The sequence below is a fragment of the Boleophthalmus pectinirostris genome, unplaced genomic scaffold, assembly GCF_026225935.1.
Source record: "Boleophthalmus pectinirostris isolate CB_2022bp ecotype Guang Dong unplaced genomic scaffold, ASM2622593v1 HiC_scaffold_20, whole genome shotgun sequence".
Classification (NCBI taxonomy): domain Eukaryota; kingdom Metazoa; phylum Chordata; class Actinopteri; order Gobiiformes; family Gobiidae; genus Boleophthalmus; species Boleophthalmus pectinirostris.
In genome coordinates, this window is record NW_026571153.1 from 32,317,168 (window position 1) to 32,336,077 (window position 18,910).

General features: G+C 39.4%; 1 protein-coding gene and 1 long non-coding RNA gene across 8 annotated transcripts; both read right to left on the reverse strand.

The window, feature by feature from the left end:
- Positions 1-5,204: 5,204 nt before the first annotated feature.
- Positions 5,205-12,392, reverse strand: LOC129409802 (uncharacterized). Of its 7 annotated transcripts, XR_008632588.1 has the most exons (9): positions 12,338-12,392; positions 11,915-12,256; positions 9,876-9,923; positions 8,568-8,731; positions 7,635-7,976; positions 6,095-7,497; positions 5,913-6,014; positions 5,809-5,837; positions 5,205-5,525 (listed from the first exon to the last, which is right to left on the reverse strand). XR_008632588.1 is itself a non-coding variant. In XM_055156559.1 (6 exons), the coding sequence occupies exons 1-6, from the start codon at positions 12,369-12,371 to the stop codon at positions 5,469-5,471; spliced, it is 720 nt and encodes a 239-aa protein (XP_055012534.1). In that variant the 5' UTR covers positions 12,372-12,386; the 3' UTR covers positions 5,205-5,468. The 7 variants fall into 7 exon arrangements, 2 of the variants coding, with proteins under 2 accessions (XP_055012534.1, XP_055012535.1); XR_008632585.1 differs by lacking the exon at positions 9,876-9,923; XR_008632587.1 differs by lacking the exons at positions 9,876-9,923; positions 11,915-12,256; positions 12,338-12,392 and having other exon boundaries at positions 6,095-7,312; positions 7,382-7,497; positions 8,568-8,998.
- A 789-nt stretch (positions 12,393-13,181) lies between these two features.
- On the reverse strand, positions 13,182-15,910 carry LOC129409814 (uncharacterized). Its single transcript, XR_008632592.1, has 3 exons — positions 15,890-15,910; positions 15,777-15,814; positions 13,182-14,206 (listed from the first exon to the last, which is right to left on the reverse strand). It is a non-coding gene; the product is annotated as an uncharacterized LOC129409814 (long non-coding RNA).
- Positions 15,911-18,910: the final 3,000 nt, after the last annotated feature.

Consider the following 18,910-nt stretch of genomic DNA (forward strand, 5'->3'; position numbering starts at 1 on the left):
AAAAAAACAACAACATTTATTTATTTAAAAAAAAAACAAGCACAGTAATAGGAGGAAAATTTTTATACACATATATGCTGTTTTATTACGTTAAAATCTCAAACTCTTCTCAAACTGTGAGTGAGTGTCTAGAAAAGGGGCACAGAGTGTTTAGTGCAGTACAGTTTGCTTGGCTTTGTTGTAGGTTGGTCATTTTGACTTGGTCATTTTATAAGTTGGTCGCATGCTGAAAAAGTGTGGGCACTCCTGCTCTAATGCCTCCTCTATATGATGCAAAACTGACACGTCTTCATCTGGTTTGTGGTATATGCAACAAGAAACAGTTTTGCAGGGTCAAGGTTAATTGTGAAAAAGAGGCTTTCAAAGTTCTTGTGTTCTAAACTGACATGCCATTTATACTTCATACTACTTCCTAAGTATACAACCCCCTATTGTGAATATACTATCAGATACTGCAGTGGTTAAAAATGTCTCTGGGACAACAGTAAAGACCTCTAATATTGGTGAAGATTATGTTACTGTTTTTTGCATCTTACATTTCTTAGTGATTGCTTGATTTCCACAAAGACCTTTAAGTAGGCGGAGCACGAGGGGCTGTTCTCTGCATGTGACTCACTACAGTTACAGCACTTCAGACTACTTGTACAGGGATGTGCGGGATCGGGATCGCTGGAGCCACAGTGGACACAGCAGCACTGAGGTTGACAAACAGAATAAATATCCACAATACTTTAAAGCAGTTTAGTCTCAAGTGGCACGATCATACTCAAAACACGTGTTGTTTGGATGTTGCCTTTTCAGAGAATTGACTTCCTTTTGACATCTTTTGGGTACAAAGCTGACAAATGTGTAATCCTGACTCTTCATTTATCTGGCTCTTTGGCCACATCACAGTGAGGCCCAGACATTCATAGTGCATGTACTTCTGGCAGTTGGAGCACTTGACTTCTGCTTCATGTTGAGATTTATCACACCAACACAGCTTCACAGTCAGGTGGCATTTTGCTGCATGTTACAGTTTTATGTTACTACCTGCAGGCAGCACGGTGGCTGAGTGGCTAGCACTCATGCCTCACAGCAAGAAGGTTCTGGGTTTGATCCCCGGGCCTTTCTGTGTGGAGTTTGCATGTTTCTCCCTGTGACTGGATGGGTTTCCTCCATCAACCCAAAACATGCTACAGGTCTCCATAAACAGTTGATAGTCAAGGTCAGTTAAATACAATAAATTCAGTCATTGTGTCCTTAGGCAAGACACTTCGCCCAGTTTGCCTAGTATGAAAGTGTGTGTGTGAGTGATGGTGGTGGTTGGAGGGACCGATGGCGCAGAGTGGCATGGCAGCTGCGCTTCTGTCAGTGTGCCCCAGGGCAGCTGTGGCTACAATAGTAGCTTACCATCACCAGGGTACAGAGTGAATGAATAATGCTGAATAAAATGAAAGCGTCTTTGTGGACAGCGCTATATAAACAAAGACTTACTTGCTTACTTACTTACCTGCAGTTCACGTTGGTATATAAGGCCAGCCAAACATGCATAAGATGCATATTTGAATGACATATGTATGAATACATGAAATATAGAGGTGAGAGCAGCGAAGCCTTCACTTTACCACCGTACAACTTCACTGTCACATGCACAGACAGAGGCAGGAGGAGACTTGCTGATGATATTAAGTTGATCCTAATTTCCTCATCAGATGAACGTGTCAAACAGAAGTTATGCAGTGCTCATTCCTACAAATATTGTAACATGTAAACCGAACACTTTTACCCAATCCCAAGAGAGAAGCCGCCAGCTCCCACAAATTCATCCCAGGACGGACCTGATCTGGCACTTGTGTGGACGCCTGAAAATGTTGATACACTGACGTAGGAGCTCTCGTTGTGTTCTTATTGGACCACGTCACTGTGACTTGCTCCTTCCTGATTCGCTGGGTTCTTGACATCGGTCATGTGACACTGTTGTGGAAAACAATTTAAACAAACCACAGACAAACGGGAAATCCAGTGTTACATTCAGTAACAACTGAACCTCGTCGTCGGTCCACGAAAAGACTGTTTTCATGTTTGCCGTCTTCTCGAATCTAAATTAGCTGCTGCAAATTCAGACATGATTGTGGACACAGAAACGACATGTTGCAAATTGTTTCTGATACGTTGATTTGTTTCAGTGTAAATGTAACCTCAGGCTGTGTGTCTGTTTGTGTAATATAACAACAGTGTTGGGGAGTAACAGATTACATGTACCGCCGTTACGTAATCAGAGTACAAATTATGAGTAACTGTATTCCATTACAGTGACTGTTTCAATTAGTGGTAAATGGATTACAGTTACTTTGCTGAAATAAGTGGATTACAAGGCGGTATTTTCCTGTTTTCACATTTTGTGCTACATCCCATGTATTTATTTTTTTATTTTGGTAATTCCACTCATTGCCGGAAACCCAAACAGAACGCGCGCAGTAAGAGCGATGTAAACGTCATGTTAAAGTTGGCGGTGTCAGTCACACAATGGGAGCAGCAGTGCATTGGTAAAAACGCATTTGTGTCTTGGAAATTCTTCTCCCGATGTGATATATATATATATATATATATATATATATATATATATATATATATATATATATATATATATATATATATATATATATATATATATAACAAATATAAAATTGCCTACAACTTAAATGTGAAACAGGAGCTACTGGCACTGGAGAAAACAACCTGCATAGACTCATAATATCTGCACTACTGTCCTACAGTGACCTGCCACATGAGTGGCACACACACACAAACACACACACACACACACACACACACACACACACACACACACACACACACACACACACACACACACACACACACACACACACACACAAACACACACACACACACACACACACACACACACACAAACACACACACACACACACACACACACACACACACACACACACACACACACACACACACACACACACACACACACACACACACACACACACACACACACACACACACACACACACACACACACACACACACACACACACACACACACACACACACACACACACACACACACACACACACACACACACACACACACACACACACACACACACACACACACACACACACACACACACACACACACACACACACACACACACACACACACACACACACACACACACACACACACACACACACACACCTTCATCATCGTCATCAACCTGAGAACCCACGGACCACGTCTCCTTCCGTAGTTACTGCGTGGACACCGACGTCTCGTGCGCCGCGTGTGGACCGTGTTTTCTCGCGTAAACCGCGCTTCCTCCTGTGCGCCTCTAAACCAGAACTAACACCAAGACTAAACCAGGACTAAACCAGGACTAAACCAGGACTAAACCAGGACTAACCAGGACTAAACCCAGGACTAAAGCAGGACTAAAACCAGGTCTAAACAACATGACACCTAACAGTAGGTTGACATAATTTAAGGTGATCTCATATAAAAAAAATCATTTCTCTATCAATAATATTTTTTAATCTGGTGAAGGAAAGGCTGATCTTGTTTACTGTCTTTTAACAGACAAAACCTCTTATATTAAGATATCGTGGTCTTTGTTTCTCTACAGTAAACAGTTGCTTATTCATGGAGACTTGGGCTCAGACAATTTGAAGACAACAAACAAGAATTTTCAGGATGTGGTTGCTACATTCATGTCATTTAAAAAAAACATGACAATATCAAGTAATCCAAAGTAATCAGATTACGTTGCTCACTTTAAGTAATTTAATGGATTACGTTACAAACTACATTTTGGGGTGTGTAATCTGTAATCTGTAGGGGATTACATTTTAAAAGTCACCTTCCCAACACTGTATAACAATAACATAACAATAAATCTATACTGGTTAACAATATGTGGGTTGTTATAGTGTTGTTCTATGAAGTTAGAGAAAACTAAAACTACACAGACACACACACACACACACACACATACAACAGCAAACACACAAATGTTGGATATTTTATTCCAATCATGTCACATTCAGCTGTTGAGGCTCTTGATAAAGGTAAACATGAACCTACCTGACATTAAGTTAGCAAGAGACTATGAGGTATGCTAACACATATCATTTTGTAACAAGACATCGTAATTAATAATCAATAAGGAATTGGCCTTGTAGACAATTCATTAATGTTACATACCCGTCCTACAGACACTTCCATTTCAGGAGTGTCAAATGTTTTGTGTGTCAACTGCTGCCACCTGCTGGTGGTGGGAGGAGGATCTGTTTTTTTATAGATCATCCTCTGTACATTTATGAACATTAATGAGACAAAAATACCCCTGTACTGGAGTTCCTTGATGTTCTTAAAGACTTCTCACACTGGCCACACTTGAATAGTGTCTCAGTGTGAAGTCTCATGTTTGTCAAGTTGATGTAGTGAAAACTTTCTCACATTGTTCACATTTGTCTTATCTCCAGTGTGGACTCTGGTGTGTCTTTGGAGATGTGCTGATGGAGAAAAACTCTTCCCACACTGGTCACACTCATGTGGCTTCTCTCCAGAGTTGGTTTTGTGATGCAAATGTATCACTCTTTTGAACACAGATTGTTTTGAGAAGAAAAACGCTTTATTTTAATGTCCCCAGCCAACTTGCCGGACTACTTTCATCAGCACCGAAAACAGCCAGTATCTCGGCTCACCGGACGCTGTCGTGGGTAAGTCAGTGTGGATGCACGACACTGCTCATGGAAATACCATACAGATTCATGTCAAAAAACCCAAACTATCAGTTTAAATCCCCGTGTGTCTGGAGAGGGCACAACCAACGATCTGATATGACCTAAATAATAACGGCACATACATGTAAAGGACCAAACACAATAGATACTATTAACAAATAAGTATTTCACCCCAGCTGAGTGATTAGGGAGCGGTGAGGACCTAAATGGTCTTTACAAGACTGGTAAAGAAAAATTAGATTTAGCCGTCAGTGTGAACATTTTGGTTCACTACATACTCTTAGCCCAGTATGTAGGTGTCTGTATTTGCACCTGTGGTTAGTGATTTAGAGACATGAACATGAACTCACATCCAGACATGCACACAGTCAGGCACATGCACTGTCTTTGTGAGCACTCTTCTATATTCACACACTGGAAACCACCACAACAACAGTACAGAGTTTGAACTTATTCACTTTATTATTTTGACTTCAGAGTTAAAAAGTAAGAAAGGTTAAATTACGAAAAGTGGGCTGGTGTTGGATCTGAGAAAAGAGATTGCCTCAGTGTAGTCGGATTCAAGCACTTTACATTTTTTAAACACGGGGTCCATATTAATTTGACCAAAACATCTATATTCCATTGAACTAATGACAACTGACACTTGGATGGAGTGACATCATACTTGAGGTGTTCTACATGTCCTCACTTGTCTTGACTTGGTCTCATATGTTACTGTAGGTTTGGTTTGGGTCCATGTTGTCCACACGGTAGTTTTCATACTATTCAAAACAACAAAGCAAATGAATGAATGACATATTATAACTGGAAAGAGATTTGTAAAGACGATGTATCACACTTGTGAGGGGGATTAACTGTAACACATCACAGATTTAGATAATATTAACTTTTAGTGTTCTGAAAATGCTATAATCGTCTAAAACTACTTAAGAACATGTTTTGTAGACTCTGTTCATAGACGTTGAATGGAGCCAATGGGCTGTTTTAAGTTTGTCACATACTTTGGAACGCAGAAAATTAACAGATTAAGATATATTCCCTCACCTCTGGAGTTTCACAGTCATCAGCAGCAGCTGTAAAATTTTCACAAGTGTAAAATGAACCAGATGGATAAAAAAGTGCATTGTTTCCATTGGAGTGTGGCTCACCTGTTGGTCTATTGGTTTTCCTTTTCCAGCACCAAATCAAAATACTCCCTGATACAATAATCAGAATGGTGGTTACACTCACAGCAACATACTGCAGCACAACTGAAAGAGACGTGTTCAGAAGTGTCAGTGAAACTCAAATCATGCAGATGTAATTCTGAACATCATTTTTCAGAAGCTACCAGACAGTGTGGATGAGTTGTGCTCCTCCTGAGGTTGCTGTGAGCTCGTCACTTCAGATGCTTCTTGTGTCCTTTGTGTCGTCTGTGCTGGTGTCACATTATGGAGGGATGTGGTGGGAGCAGCTCCGAGGGTCAAACCTGGTGTTGGGGTTTCCACTGCAAAGAAAGATTAAAGGATTAAAGATTCAAGAATATCTATATCACATTACTGGCTGATGCAATAATCGATCTATACAATAACATTTGACAGAAGTGAACTTGTAACACAGACAAAAAGGCAGATTTGATTCATGATTTTCCTTGTGAGTGAGTGTGAACAGGTCAGCAGTATTTGGCTGCTGGAGTAGGATGGTACAGGTACATATATGGTGATGGCATCTGAACCAATCTGTGACGGCTGTGACATTTAAAAGCTCTGCCAGAGTGAGTGTGTCTGCAATCTTTGACTCATTACCATGTAGCCAAGAGGGCTGTGGGCTAAAAGGGAAAAACTCTCCACAAATATCTGCATTCTCCTGCATTCAAAACACCATAGCTCCATTTCCATTTTCCTTTATACCCCATACTCACCCTCTGCTCTGGACTTCTGTGTTTTCCTCACAAAATGTGACACATGTAAGATTCTGCATCTATTTAAACTAATTATGAAGGGCAATATTGACTTTGAAATTTCTGAAAGTGAAAGTGCTTTAAAAAAAAAAAAAAAAAAAGGTTTACTATTTAACTTTTCTGGTGCAGGGTCACATGCTTGATTGTTTTGCCAGGAATGTTTCATGGTATGGCATTAAACTTAATCTACTTTTCATTAATGCCAAAAACTACTTGGTTTGGTGGAGTTATCTGCTGGTCTCCATGGAGATAAGTTTTATACAGTTTTGTGAAACATAGCAGAAAAACGTTAAGACAAAGGTCTTAATGTGGTCTTGTTGTGAAGATAAATTAATAAATAAAAAAGGATTTTGGACCGTCCACTTAAAAACGGACACTACCAGGCAAAAGTCTGGACACTTCTCATTCATGTTTCTGCTTTATTTCCATCACTGAAGGCATCAAAACTATGAATGAACATTTATAGATTGTAGGAACAAAAATAAACTCTAACTAAATCGAAACTTGTTTTGAAAACAGACACCCTTTGCTTTTATCACAGCTTTTGACAATTGGTGTTCCTTGACCCTGACCCTGGTTCACCTGTGAAGTAAAAAACATTTCAAGTAACTTTATTTCTCTGTTACTGGGAAAACGCCAAGAGTTTGCAGCTCTGTCAACAAAGCAAAGGGTGGTTACTTTGAGGAATTTGAATATAAAATATACAAATATTTAGTTGAGTTATTTCACTTTTGTTTCTTTGTTTGATAATTCCATACATTTTGCATCATACATTTGAAGTCTTCTGTATGAATCTATAATGTAGAAAGTGATAAACATGAAGAAAAAGACAATGAAGGAGACGGTGTGTCCAGTTTCTACTGGTCGTGTCCAAAGTGCAGAGTTTAAAATGAACAATCGTCTGGTGATGTCAAATGTGGAAATAACTTACCACTGATGACTTTTAATATAAATGTTGAAATATCTCCATGTTCCAGACCACATGTGTATGACCCAGCATCAGATCTTCTCACGTTTGTGATGATCACATTTAATGTTGTAGTACTTGCGTGTGAGATCCTTTGATAACTTCAATGCCGTATCTTCCATTCTGCAGTCGGTTGTTTGCAGTCTCAACCAAAGTGTCTTCTTTCCCTTTACAGTCATTTTGACAGAAGATTTTTTTGTTTTCCATTGAAATAAAGTAAACATTGGGCTGTAAAATTGTCTCCTTCTGTTGCTTCAATCACTTTAGTCTCTGTTTTGCTGAATAATAGTCTTCCATGGCACAACACTGTTGAACACAAGAATGAAAAGTCATTTTGTACAGAAATACATAAAAATACTGGAATAGAGACAATGAGATGGACAATGGAACATGATGCAAACTCAACAGACACATTAGAATTACACTGGCAGTTAAAAGTTTGGACACACCATCTTTCTACATTTTATATAGACATCAAATATACAATGCAAGATGTGTGAATTATGAATCAAAGAAGAAAAAGGTAAATCACTCAATATATATATATTTTAATATATATATTTTACATTTTATTTTTGTTTTACTTCATTCCATATGTTTTCATTCATAGTTTTGGAGAGAAAATCTACAATGCAAATATTCATAGCAATAAAAACGAAACATAAACTTCATAAATGCATAAATATGTCCAAGTGTGTTTCTGTATTTTTCATTCTTGAATTTGTTCCTTTTCTGAATATTATGTAAGTGACATTGTTTAGATCATTCTGAACATTCTACATGAATATGCACGATTGCAATGGAACATATAAGAAGGACACATTTATATTTGAACATTCTGATAACATTCTGATGTATTCTGGTGCATTATAAAGAGTCCAAAAGCCAAGTACTCACCAACAAACAGCATCAATAGTGAACACATGTTCATGTTCAACTGATGTCCTTGACACTTTTGGGTTCTGACTGACTGCGAACACTTTTCAGCTGCACAAAGTCACACATATATCATTTCCTTCCTTTCTCAGGTGCCACTTGTCACGCCTCTCTCATATCTCAGGCTGAAAAAAACAAACAAACATTTATTTATTTTTCAAACAGGCACAGTAATAGGAGGAAAATGTTCTCTCATACACATATGTGATTTATTAATATTAAAATGATTTATTCTTACACTAAAAGTCCAACCTCTCCTCCTCTCCTGACCCTGTGTGTGTGTGTGTGTGTGTGTGTGTGTGTGTGTGTGTGTGTGTGTGTGTGTGTGTGTGTGTGTGTGTGTGTGTGTGTGTGTGTGTGTGTGTGTGTGTGTGTGTGTGTGTGTGTGTGTGTGTGTGTGTGTGCATGTGTGTGTGTGTGTGTGTGTGTGTGTGTGTGTGTGTGTGTGTGATGTGTGTGTGTGTGTGTGTGTGTGTGTGTGTGTGTGTGTGTGTGTGTGTGTGTGTGTGTGTGTGTGTGTGTGTGTGTGTGTGTGTGTGTGTGTGTGTGTGTGTGTGTGTGTGTGTGTGTGTGTGTGATGTGTGTGTGTGTGTGTGATGTGTGTGTGTGTGTGTGTGTGAGTGTGTGTGTGTGTGTGTGTGTGTGTGTGTGTGTGTGTGTGTGCGTGTGTGTGTGTGTGTGTGTGTGTGTGTGTGTGTGTGTGTGTGTGTGTGTGTGTGTGTGTGTGTGTGTGTGTGATGTGTGTGTGTGTGTGTGTGTGTGTGTGTGTGTGTGTGTGTGTGTGTGTGTGTGTGTGTGTGTGTGTGTGTGTGTGTGTGTGTGTGTGTGTGTGTGTGTGTGTGTCTGCTCTCGTCTTTCTCTCCCCTCATGACTCACATTTCTTTCTTAATAAAAACCTAAACTATGGAAAGTAAACAGTCTTTTTTTTACAAACTCTTCTCTCCATCCAGGTGTGAGATTGTCCATGATGCATGTATTTTTAACTTTTAAAAAGTTTGTTTTTGTCATTGTGTTTGTCTGGTTCTGGCAAAGTCACATTTGCTGATCTGGACGAAATATCAGGAGTAAAAGTAAAAGGGGCCCAGGTTCCTGTGACCTTCTGTGGGGGAAATACTATTTTAATAAAAACACAGACAGACCCAGACTCACCTGCACCGACAGACCCAGACTCACCTGCACCGACAGACCCAGACTCACCTGCACCGACAGACCCAGACTCACCTGCACCGACAGACCCAGACTCACCTGCACCGACAGACCCAGACTCACCTGCACCGACAGACCCAGACTCACCTGCACCGACAGACCCAGACTCACCTGCACAGACCCAGACTCACCTGCACCGACAGACCCAGACTCACCTGCACAGACAGACCCAGACTCACCTGCACAGACAAAGGCAGGAGGAGAATTATCGCTGATATTAAGTTAAGATCCAAAATATATTTTTTTACAGAATTCCAAGCACTTTTACTGTCACCACAGACTGTGTAGGTCAGCCCCAGGTCGATGTTCACACCACATCCTGAGAGGAGCCGCTCCAGAGAGAGAGAGGAGCCGCTCCAGAGAGAGAGAGGAGCCGCTCCAGAGAGAGAGAGGAGCCGCTCCAGAGAGAGAGAGGAGCCGCTCCAGAGAGAGAGAGGAGCCGCTCCAGAGAGAGAGAGAGGAGCCGCTCCAGAGAGAGAGAGGAGCCGCTCCAGAGAGAGAGAGAGCCGCTCCAGAGAGAGAGGAGCCGCTCCAGAGAGAGAGAGGAGCCGCTCCAGAGAGAGAGAGAGGAGCCGCTCCAGAGAGAGAGAGGAGCCGCTCCAGAGAGAGAGAGAGGAGCCGCTCCAGAGAGAGAGAGGAGCCGCTCTTAGACTTCCTGTTTGAAGCACTGTTGGAGCAGGCTACACACTTTAGGTTTTCTGTGTTGTTGCTCACTTCTCAGAGACCACCACATCATGTTTTCTTAGATTTGTATTAGTCAAATAATAATTTCTGTGTACAATAGAGTGTAAAAAGTACAACATTGTCGCTAGGTAATGGTTTTACCTTGGAATTATTACGTGATCTCATTTCCAGTTAGAAATGATAGAAATTTCGCATTGGGGGAAAAAAGTATGAGTTGAAGCTGAGATCAACAATAGACACAGAAACTGAAACTAAATAATAAATAAGTTGGTTAGAGTGTGTTTTATTTATGTGCTAACTTAAACAAAAAATATAGAAATAATCAAATGAACTACAAATAAATTACAGTGAGAAAATGTCAGCTTGCTTAACATTTCCTTTAATGACTTTAGGGTCCTTAAGGGTTCTGCCCACAGAGCCAAACTCTTTTTTTGTTTTAATTGTTGTTACACACACTATGTGTCAGATAGTTGAGATGTAACATGTGGTCCTTTATCGGCCACATTACAAAAGTCTAAATGTTGTTGTTCATTGTCTGGATGGTCGCTGTATAGTGCTCCACATTTTCCCTCTCTTTCTCTCCATCACAGATTTGATTATATTATTGTATGAAAAGTCATTTTGTGCAGAAATTATATATATTATATTTATATTATTATGTATATTATATCTTTAAATTTAAATTCCACAGTATTGGTAGTTTGTTGATCCAAAAAACACGACCTGATCAGTTCTGTAAGAGTGACTACAGTCACTAGACCAAAAACTCAGTGTATTACAACAACATCCAAATTGTAAATCTGCAATTTCAAAGGCCCATGCAGTATTAGACTGTTTTCTGTTCCATTCTGTTTTCTCATCACAAACACACCTGGAGTTTTGTTTCAGTCACACATGTTTAACACACAAACCTGCAGATTTAGGCTGAGTTTTTCTCACAAACAGAAAATACTCTATAAAACAGGAAGTGTTCCACTGTATTTTTTAAACTCCATACACCTTCACTAGAATCATTTGGAAAATTTCAACTCTGGAATTTTCAGTCTACACTGAACTAAAGGTAGAAGGTAACTGTTAACTGGAAAACTACTGCTTCACAAAGTGTGTAACTCAAACATGTGTGAATGAAACAAAACTCCAGGTCTGTTTGTGATGACAAAACTACATTAGAACATGGAACACAATTCTAAAAGACTAAACGCTCACAAGAATCAATTTTGAGGAACATAAGACCTTTAACAGTTTTCATTTTAGTCATCTGTATTAAATAATGTTGGTCTATAGACTGTTGTAATGTCATCTGAAGCCCAGCAATGATTATATATATAATATAACACATATTTATCTCCATGGAGAATGTTTGGCTTTAACTTCTCTGGAACCGTTCAGGTGATGTAAAAATAATAATAAAAACTTACCAGGGGAGACCTCAATTTGAAATTGCACCATGGTTGAGTTTTTCTGCCCATAATCCAGACCACACTGGTACAGTCCTGCATCTGATCTGTGCACATCTGTAATGTTCACAGACATATGCAAAAACCCTGATTGATGTTTCTCTTCAATACTGTATCTGCTGTTCTGCTGACGGGAGCCTGCAGTCTGAACCAGAATGTTTTCTTTTTTGTCACAATCAGCTTTACAAAAGATTTTAGTATTTCCCAAATAATAAACCTGACATGTGACTGTTAAATTCTCTCCTTCAGTGACTTTGAAAAGAGTCGGTGATCTAATGAATCCATGTGGTCCAGCAAACAGCACTGTCAACACATGAACAAAAAGTGACCTCAACTCTGCTTTGTTCATTATATTTAGACAAAAATCTTTAATTATGCACTCACCAAAAAACAGCACAAAAACTGAAGCAGTTCTCATATTGTGTGGAGTTCCCCTCAACTTTATTTCCAGTGGCCAAAATAAGTTCTCTGTGAAAATGACACAACGTGTGTCTCCTCCCCTTTAGTTGGAAGGATGAAACCACAAACCACAAACTAGTGTTGTGCTCAGTTTCCTGTATTTTTTAATCGGGGTTAAAGAGGGTTGGCTCATGTTGCCTTCATGTGGCTAAACGAGCTGCTCTTTTCTCAACCTCATTTGCACCTCTCTTCTCAAACTGTTCTAGAAATAAAAATAAAGTTACACATTCAAATAAAGTCAATAAAATAGACTTTAATAGAATGGAAAACAAATATACAGTATGAGCAGAATACACAACAGGGTGAGTTGTTGTACAGTTGTAGGGAGTATTATCTCTTATATTAAGGTGAGTTTTTGTACAGTTGTAGGGAGTATTATCTCTTATATTAAGGTGAGTTTTTGTACAGTTGTAGGGAGTATTATCTGTTATATAAGGGTGAGCTGTACAATCGTAGGGAGTATTATATATATATTATTAAGAATAAACCAGGACTAAACCAGGACTAAAGCCAGACTAAACCAGGACTAAACCAGGACTGAACTAAGACTAAAGTAGGACTAAACCAGGACTAAACCAGGAGGATTAAACCAGGGGGACTAAACCAGGACTGAACCAGGACTAAACCAGGAGGACTAAACCAGGACTGAACCAGGACTACGTAAACCAGAACTAAAACAGGACTAAACCCAGACTGAACCAGGACTTAACCAAGACTAAACCAGGACTAAACCAGGATTGAACCAGGACTAAAACAGGATTGAACCAGGACTGAACCAGGACTGAACCGGGACTGAACCGGGACTGAACCAGGACTAATTCAGGACTAAACCAGAACTCAACCAGGACTCAATGTCGGGATGGGCCCAGAGGTGAGAGACTGTCAGGTGACTGCAGGTGAAAGGACCGGCACAGAGCTCCCCGTCCATGGGGCGAAGTGCAGCCATGGCTCGATTATGCTTTGCAGACACCCTGCTCCACAAGTTCGGGGTTCTCCCTCTCTCTCTCTCAAGTCCAACATTAGTCCTGGTTTAGACCTGGTTTAAACAACACTACAATAAACAAGACAGAAAATTAAACCAAAATCAAAGTATGCAAAATGAAAATGTTGCACACATTGCACACTGACTGATGATACAAGAAATGAAAAAGTGCCATGCTCCCTTCACTTCCATCCTTCATTTTCCTCTTCAGAAATATTCAATGCACCTTCTTCTTGAATATCGTCCATGACGACCTCGATCTGTGGCTCGGCACCAGCCTCATCCAAGTTGATCCAAAACAGACTGATGGTTCTGTACAATAACTGTACATTCTATAGAGGAAATGTGCACTTTACATTTCCAGCACTTTTTTTTTTTCTCGCATTTCTTTTTTTTCTCTATCAATCTGATTTTACTCAGTAAGGACGGTGTGTTCCAATGTCATGAAGTAACATTTATTTCAAAAACTACTTAAAAAATTACAAATTATTCATAAAAAACTACTCAATTACAGTAATGGGAGGAAATGTAATTTGTTACTTTCCACCCTTGTCTGTGGGTATTTTTGCCCTTCAGCCTGTACAGTAGTAAAAGTGTAATGACATGAGCTACATTCAGATTACTCCCCTCCAATATCCATAATACACCAGGATTTTGACAAGATTTGACAATTCTAGCCTAATAAATGTCCATTAAATCACTTGGTCTCGGATGGAAGTGTAGGTTTGGTTTGGGTCCATGTTGTCCACACAGAGGCTCTGGTAAGTGCAGTCTGCACACTCCTTCACTGCAGCAAGACGCTCGTTTTCACACTATTCAAAAAACAACAAAGCAAATGAATGACATATTATAACTGGATATAGATTTGTAAAGACGGTGTATCACACTTGTGTGTGTGATTAACTGTAACACATCACAGATTTACATCACCAATATTAACTTTTAGTGTTCTGAAAATGCTATAATCGCCTAAAACTGTGTCACTCCCCCTTCAGAGCAGCATCACATTAGAGTCAGTGTACGTCCCACTGCCAGTGGTGGCTGGTGATGTAAACACAGGGAGTTTTTTTTTTTTTTTTTCTCCATAAAAGGCAACTACTAATACTACAATATTCATGAGATATTATTGTAACAAGAAACACTCACTGAGGGAAGACCGAAAAAGAATCTGTGAAGGCCACAGTGTTTGTCACACATTCTGCAATAGCCCCATGGTGATCGGTTTATTTACATAACAGGGGACAGGTTATTATCAATACTTTTGGGACGTACTTTTGGATATACTTTTATTTTACTCCTAAAGGCTGAATGAGTCCATTTTGGACCAGCCGCCACTGATTTATTGTGCAATTTAGACATGTTTAGATTTTTGTTAAAGACACGTCACTGCACCATCAAGCAGGTAAACAAACTCCTGTCTGACTAAAAGAATCACTAATTCTTGTGCGTGTCCTTTGTCTGCAGGTTAAAACACTGACAACCTAGAACTAAAAGTGGAATAGCACAGGCTGCATACAGTTCCTTTAAGGCATGACGCCCACACTTTTTCAACATGCCAGCTACTTATAAAATGACCAAGTCAAAATGATCTACCTACTACAAAGCCAAGCAAACTGTGCTGCACTGAAACACTCTGTGTCCCTTTTGTGGACCCTCACCCACAGTTTGAGAACCCTTCTTTAATTTCCACTGGCACTTTCCACAAAACTGTGAAAAACGATGATGATTTTAAACCTGTTTTTCATGTTCCTGACTGGAGTTACATTCTTTTACTGGTTTTGCAGTGAGATTTAGCCTCTGCACATTTATCCAACCAAACACACATCGTGACAAACACATTTGCATTTGTGCACTTTTATTATGTAAACTTCAACCACATGTCGCGGTAGGTCTGTTCTGTGCTGTAGATCTGCTTTGTGCCAACACTGTAACATAAATTTAGATTCGTTTTTGCTTCACATTTCATCCTGCTCTTCTAATCAGTGCATTGAGGAGGAGCCTGTGTGCGCTGTACACGGGCAAGCCGCACGCCAGGAGTGTGTGTGTTTGTGATGTGCCTCACAGTATCTATAGGCTCCAAATGAGCACACAGGCTGCAGAGAAACGCCCTGCACGCTCCTGCACACTGGTACTGGTATTTATTGCCGACAGCAGCGACCATAATGAAATATGATTGTTGAGTGTCAGATCTGGAGCGAGAGACAAGACCAAGTCCAAACACAATCAAGTCCAAGACGAGTACTACGACACTCTACCCACACTAAACTGGGGATCGACTGGTAGATCCGATTGACATATTCACTGCCCCTGCTGTGAGGCGTATTTCATTTTTATTTTAGAGAAAAGTACTGCACATGGTTGGCAATCTCTGTATTGGCTCACCTCTGGAGTTTCACAGTCATCAGCAGCAGTTGGATCTTCTGTAAAATTTTCACAAGTGTAAAATGAACCAGATGGATAAAAAAGTGCATTGTTTCCATTGGAGTGTGGCTCACCTGTTGGTCTATTGGTTTTCCTTTTTCCAGCACCAAATCAAAATACTCCCTGATACAATAATCAGAATGGTGGTTACACTCACAGCAACATACTGCAGCACAACTGAAAGAGACGTGTTCAGAAGTGTCAGTGAAACTCAAATCATGCAGATGTAATTCTGAACATCATTTTTCAGAAGCTACCAGACAGTGTGGATGAGTTGTGCTCCTCCTGAGGTTGCTGTGAGCTCGTCACTTCAGATGCTTCTTGTGTCCTTTGTGTCGTCTGTGCTGGTGTCACATTATGGAGGGATGTGGTGGGAGCAGCTCCGAGGGTCAAACCTGGTGTTGGGGTTTCCACTGCAAAGAAAGATTAAAGGATTAAAGATTCAAGAATATCTATATCACATTACTGGCTGATGCAATAATCGATCTATACAATAACAGGGACAAAAAGACAGATTTGATTCATGATTTTCCTTGTGAGTGAGTGTGAACAGGTCAGCAGTATTTGGCTGCTGGAGTAGGATGGTACAGGTACATATATGGTACAAATGCATAAAATTATAATAGATAATATTTTTTCTGAGATTTTGAGACACTCCTGTTGCTCGAGCTTGATCCTTTGCGGAGTTATGAGCAAAAACATATATTTGACCTTGTTTACCTTGACCTTCAAGTGACCTTGAATGGTTTCAACCTGTAACATCCAGTGTGCCCCGGTTATGTGTGTGTCAACTTGTGTGATGATTGGGTGAATATTTTAGGCCACAGATGGTTCAGAAATTGCAGAAATTGCCTTTATCCTTTATAATGGCGTGACCTTTCAAACCTGTGTGACCTCAGATGACTTCAGATCGGAATTATCGCGGGTGGACAGACACAGACACAGACACAGACACACTCACACACACAGACACACGCACACACACACACATACTCACATAGACACACAGGGTGAATACAAAACCTGGTGAACCCTTGAGGTAATGAAGGAGACGGTGTGTCCAGTTTTTATTGGTCGTGTCTAAAGTGCAGAGTTTAAATGAACAATCATCTGGTGACGTCAATGTTAATTTTTTTTTGTTTTTTTGCACTTTGAAGGAGCAGCTCTGCATCTCATTATACTGTGTATAATGACAATAAAGGCTTTCTATTTTTATTTTTATTTCTAAATGTGGAAGTGACTTACCTTTAATGACTTTTAATATAAATGTTGAAATCTCTCCATGTTCCAGACCACATGTGTATGACCCAGCATCAGATCTTCTCACATTTGTGATGATCACATATAATGTTTTTAATTGCGTGTGAGATCCTTTGATAACTTCAATGCCGTATCTTCCATTCTGCAGTCGGTTGTTTGCAGTCTCAACCAAAATGTCTTCTTTCCCTTTACAGTCATTTTGACAGAAGATTTTTTTGTTTCCATTGAAATAAAGTAAACATTGGGCTGTAAAATTTTCTCCTTCTGTTGCTTCAATCACTTTAGTCTCTGTTTTGCTGAACAGTAGTCTTCCATGGCACAACACTGTTGAACACAAGAATGAAAAGTAAAATAGAATGACATTAATGATTCAGATCCATAAGACATTTTCAGATGCTATGCTCAACTGTTTCATTCAAAAGTGATCATTATAGACTCATATTTTTATTTATAAGTAGTGACACAACTGTTTCATTTCCTCTTTTACACTGTTTGGGCTAATGCAGCTCTATAGACATTTTGCAGTGACATGGACGATTTTGCCAATAATGTTGCATTTTGACACAGAATCTCGAGCCGTACAAACCCTTTAAAATGTTGTAAACAAGGACAAGTTAGAATTTCCCTAAAAGTCTGGACACACCAGCTCATTCAGTGTTTATTTCTTCACATTTATCTTTTTATATTGTATATAAGACATCAAATATACAGTGCAAGGTATGTGAATTATGGAGCAAATAGGAAAAGGGTAAATCACTTAACTAAATATATTTTATATTCAAATCCTCAAAATATCCATCCTTTTGCAATTTTGACAGGCCTTCTCAGTTATTTTTAGTTTTTTGTTTTGTTTGTTAACGGTGTTCCATGTGTCATTCATAGTTTGGAGCTTTCAGTGAGAATCTACTATGTCAATTATTATTACCTTTATTTACTCTTTTTTTTTTTTTTTACAACAGGGCCCTGTATACATACAAAGACAATTATAACGACAATAATATTTAAACTATTCAGTACAACGTAAACATAACTCATTCCTCAATTAATAAAATACAAAAGAGAAAATCTTTTCAAAGAAATGTAAAATGTTCCACACGTGGAAACCAGTAAGATTTAGAGATGATTGCAGTTTGTTCCATCTGTGTGGGCCACAGCCATTAAACACATTCAGTTTGTTTATTTATTTATTTATTTATTGTTTTATTCATCAGAGACAATCAGTGTTGGGAGTAACAGATTACATGTACCAGAGTTACATAATCAGAGTACAAATTATGAGTAACTGTATTCAGTTACAGTTACTGTTTCCATGAGTGGTAATTGGATTACAGTTACTTTGTTGAAATAAATGGATTACATGGCGGTATTTTCCTGTTTTCACATTTTGGGCTAAACCAGGACTAAACCAGGTCTAAACCAGGTCTAAAACCAGGTCTAAACCAGGACTAAACCAGGACTAAACCAGGTCTAAAACCAGGACTAAAACCAGGTCTAAACTAGGTCTAAACTAGGTCTAAACCAGGTCTAAACTAGGTCTAAATTAGGTCTAAACTTGGTCTAAACCAGGTCTAAAACTAGGTCTAAACCAGGACTAAACCAGGTCTAAAACCAGGTCTAAACCAGGTCTAAACCAGGTCTAAAACCAGGTCTAAACCAGGACTAAACCAGGACTAAAACCAGGTCTAAACTATATCTAAATTAGATCTAAACCAGGTCTAAAAACAGGACTAAAACCAGGTCTAAACCAGGTCTAAACTAGGTCTAAACCAGGACTAAACCAGGACTAAAACCAGGTCTAAACTAGGTCTAAACCAGGACTAAACCAGGTCTAAAAC

Excerpts from the sequence above, each read along its gene's own strand:
- LOC129409802 (XM_055156559.1), bottom strand. The coding sequence starts at position 12,371 with ATGAGAACTGCTTCAGTTTTTGTGCTGTTTTTTG. Across the intron at positions 6,251-11,914 it reads TCAAATTGAGGTCTCCCCTG|TGGAAACCCCAACACCAGGT; the intron begins GTAAGTTTTTAT and ends CTTTCTTTGCAG. Across the intron at positions 5,838-5,912 it reads GAAAACCAATAGACCAACAG|CTGCTGCTGATGACTGTGAA; the intron begins GTGAGCCACACT and ends AAAATTTTACAG.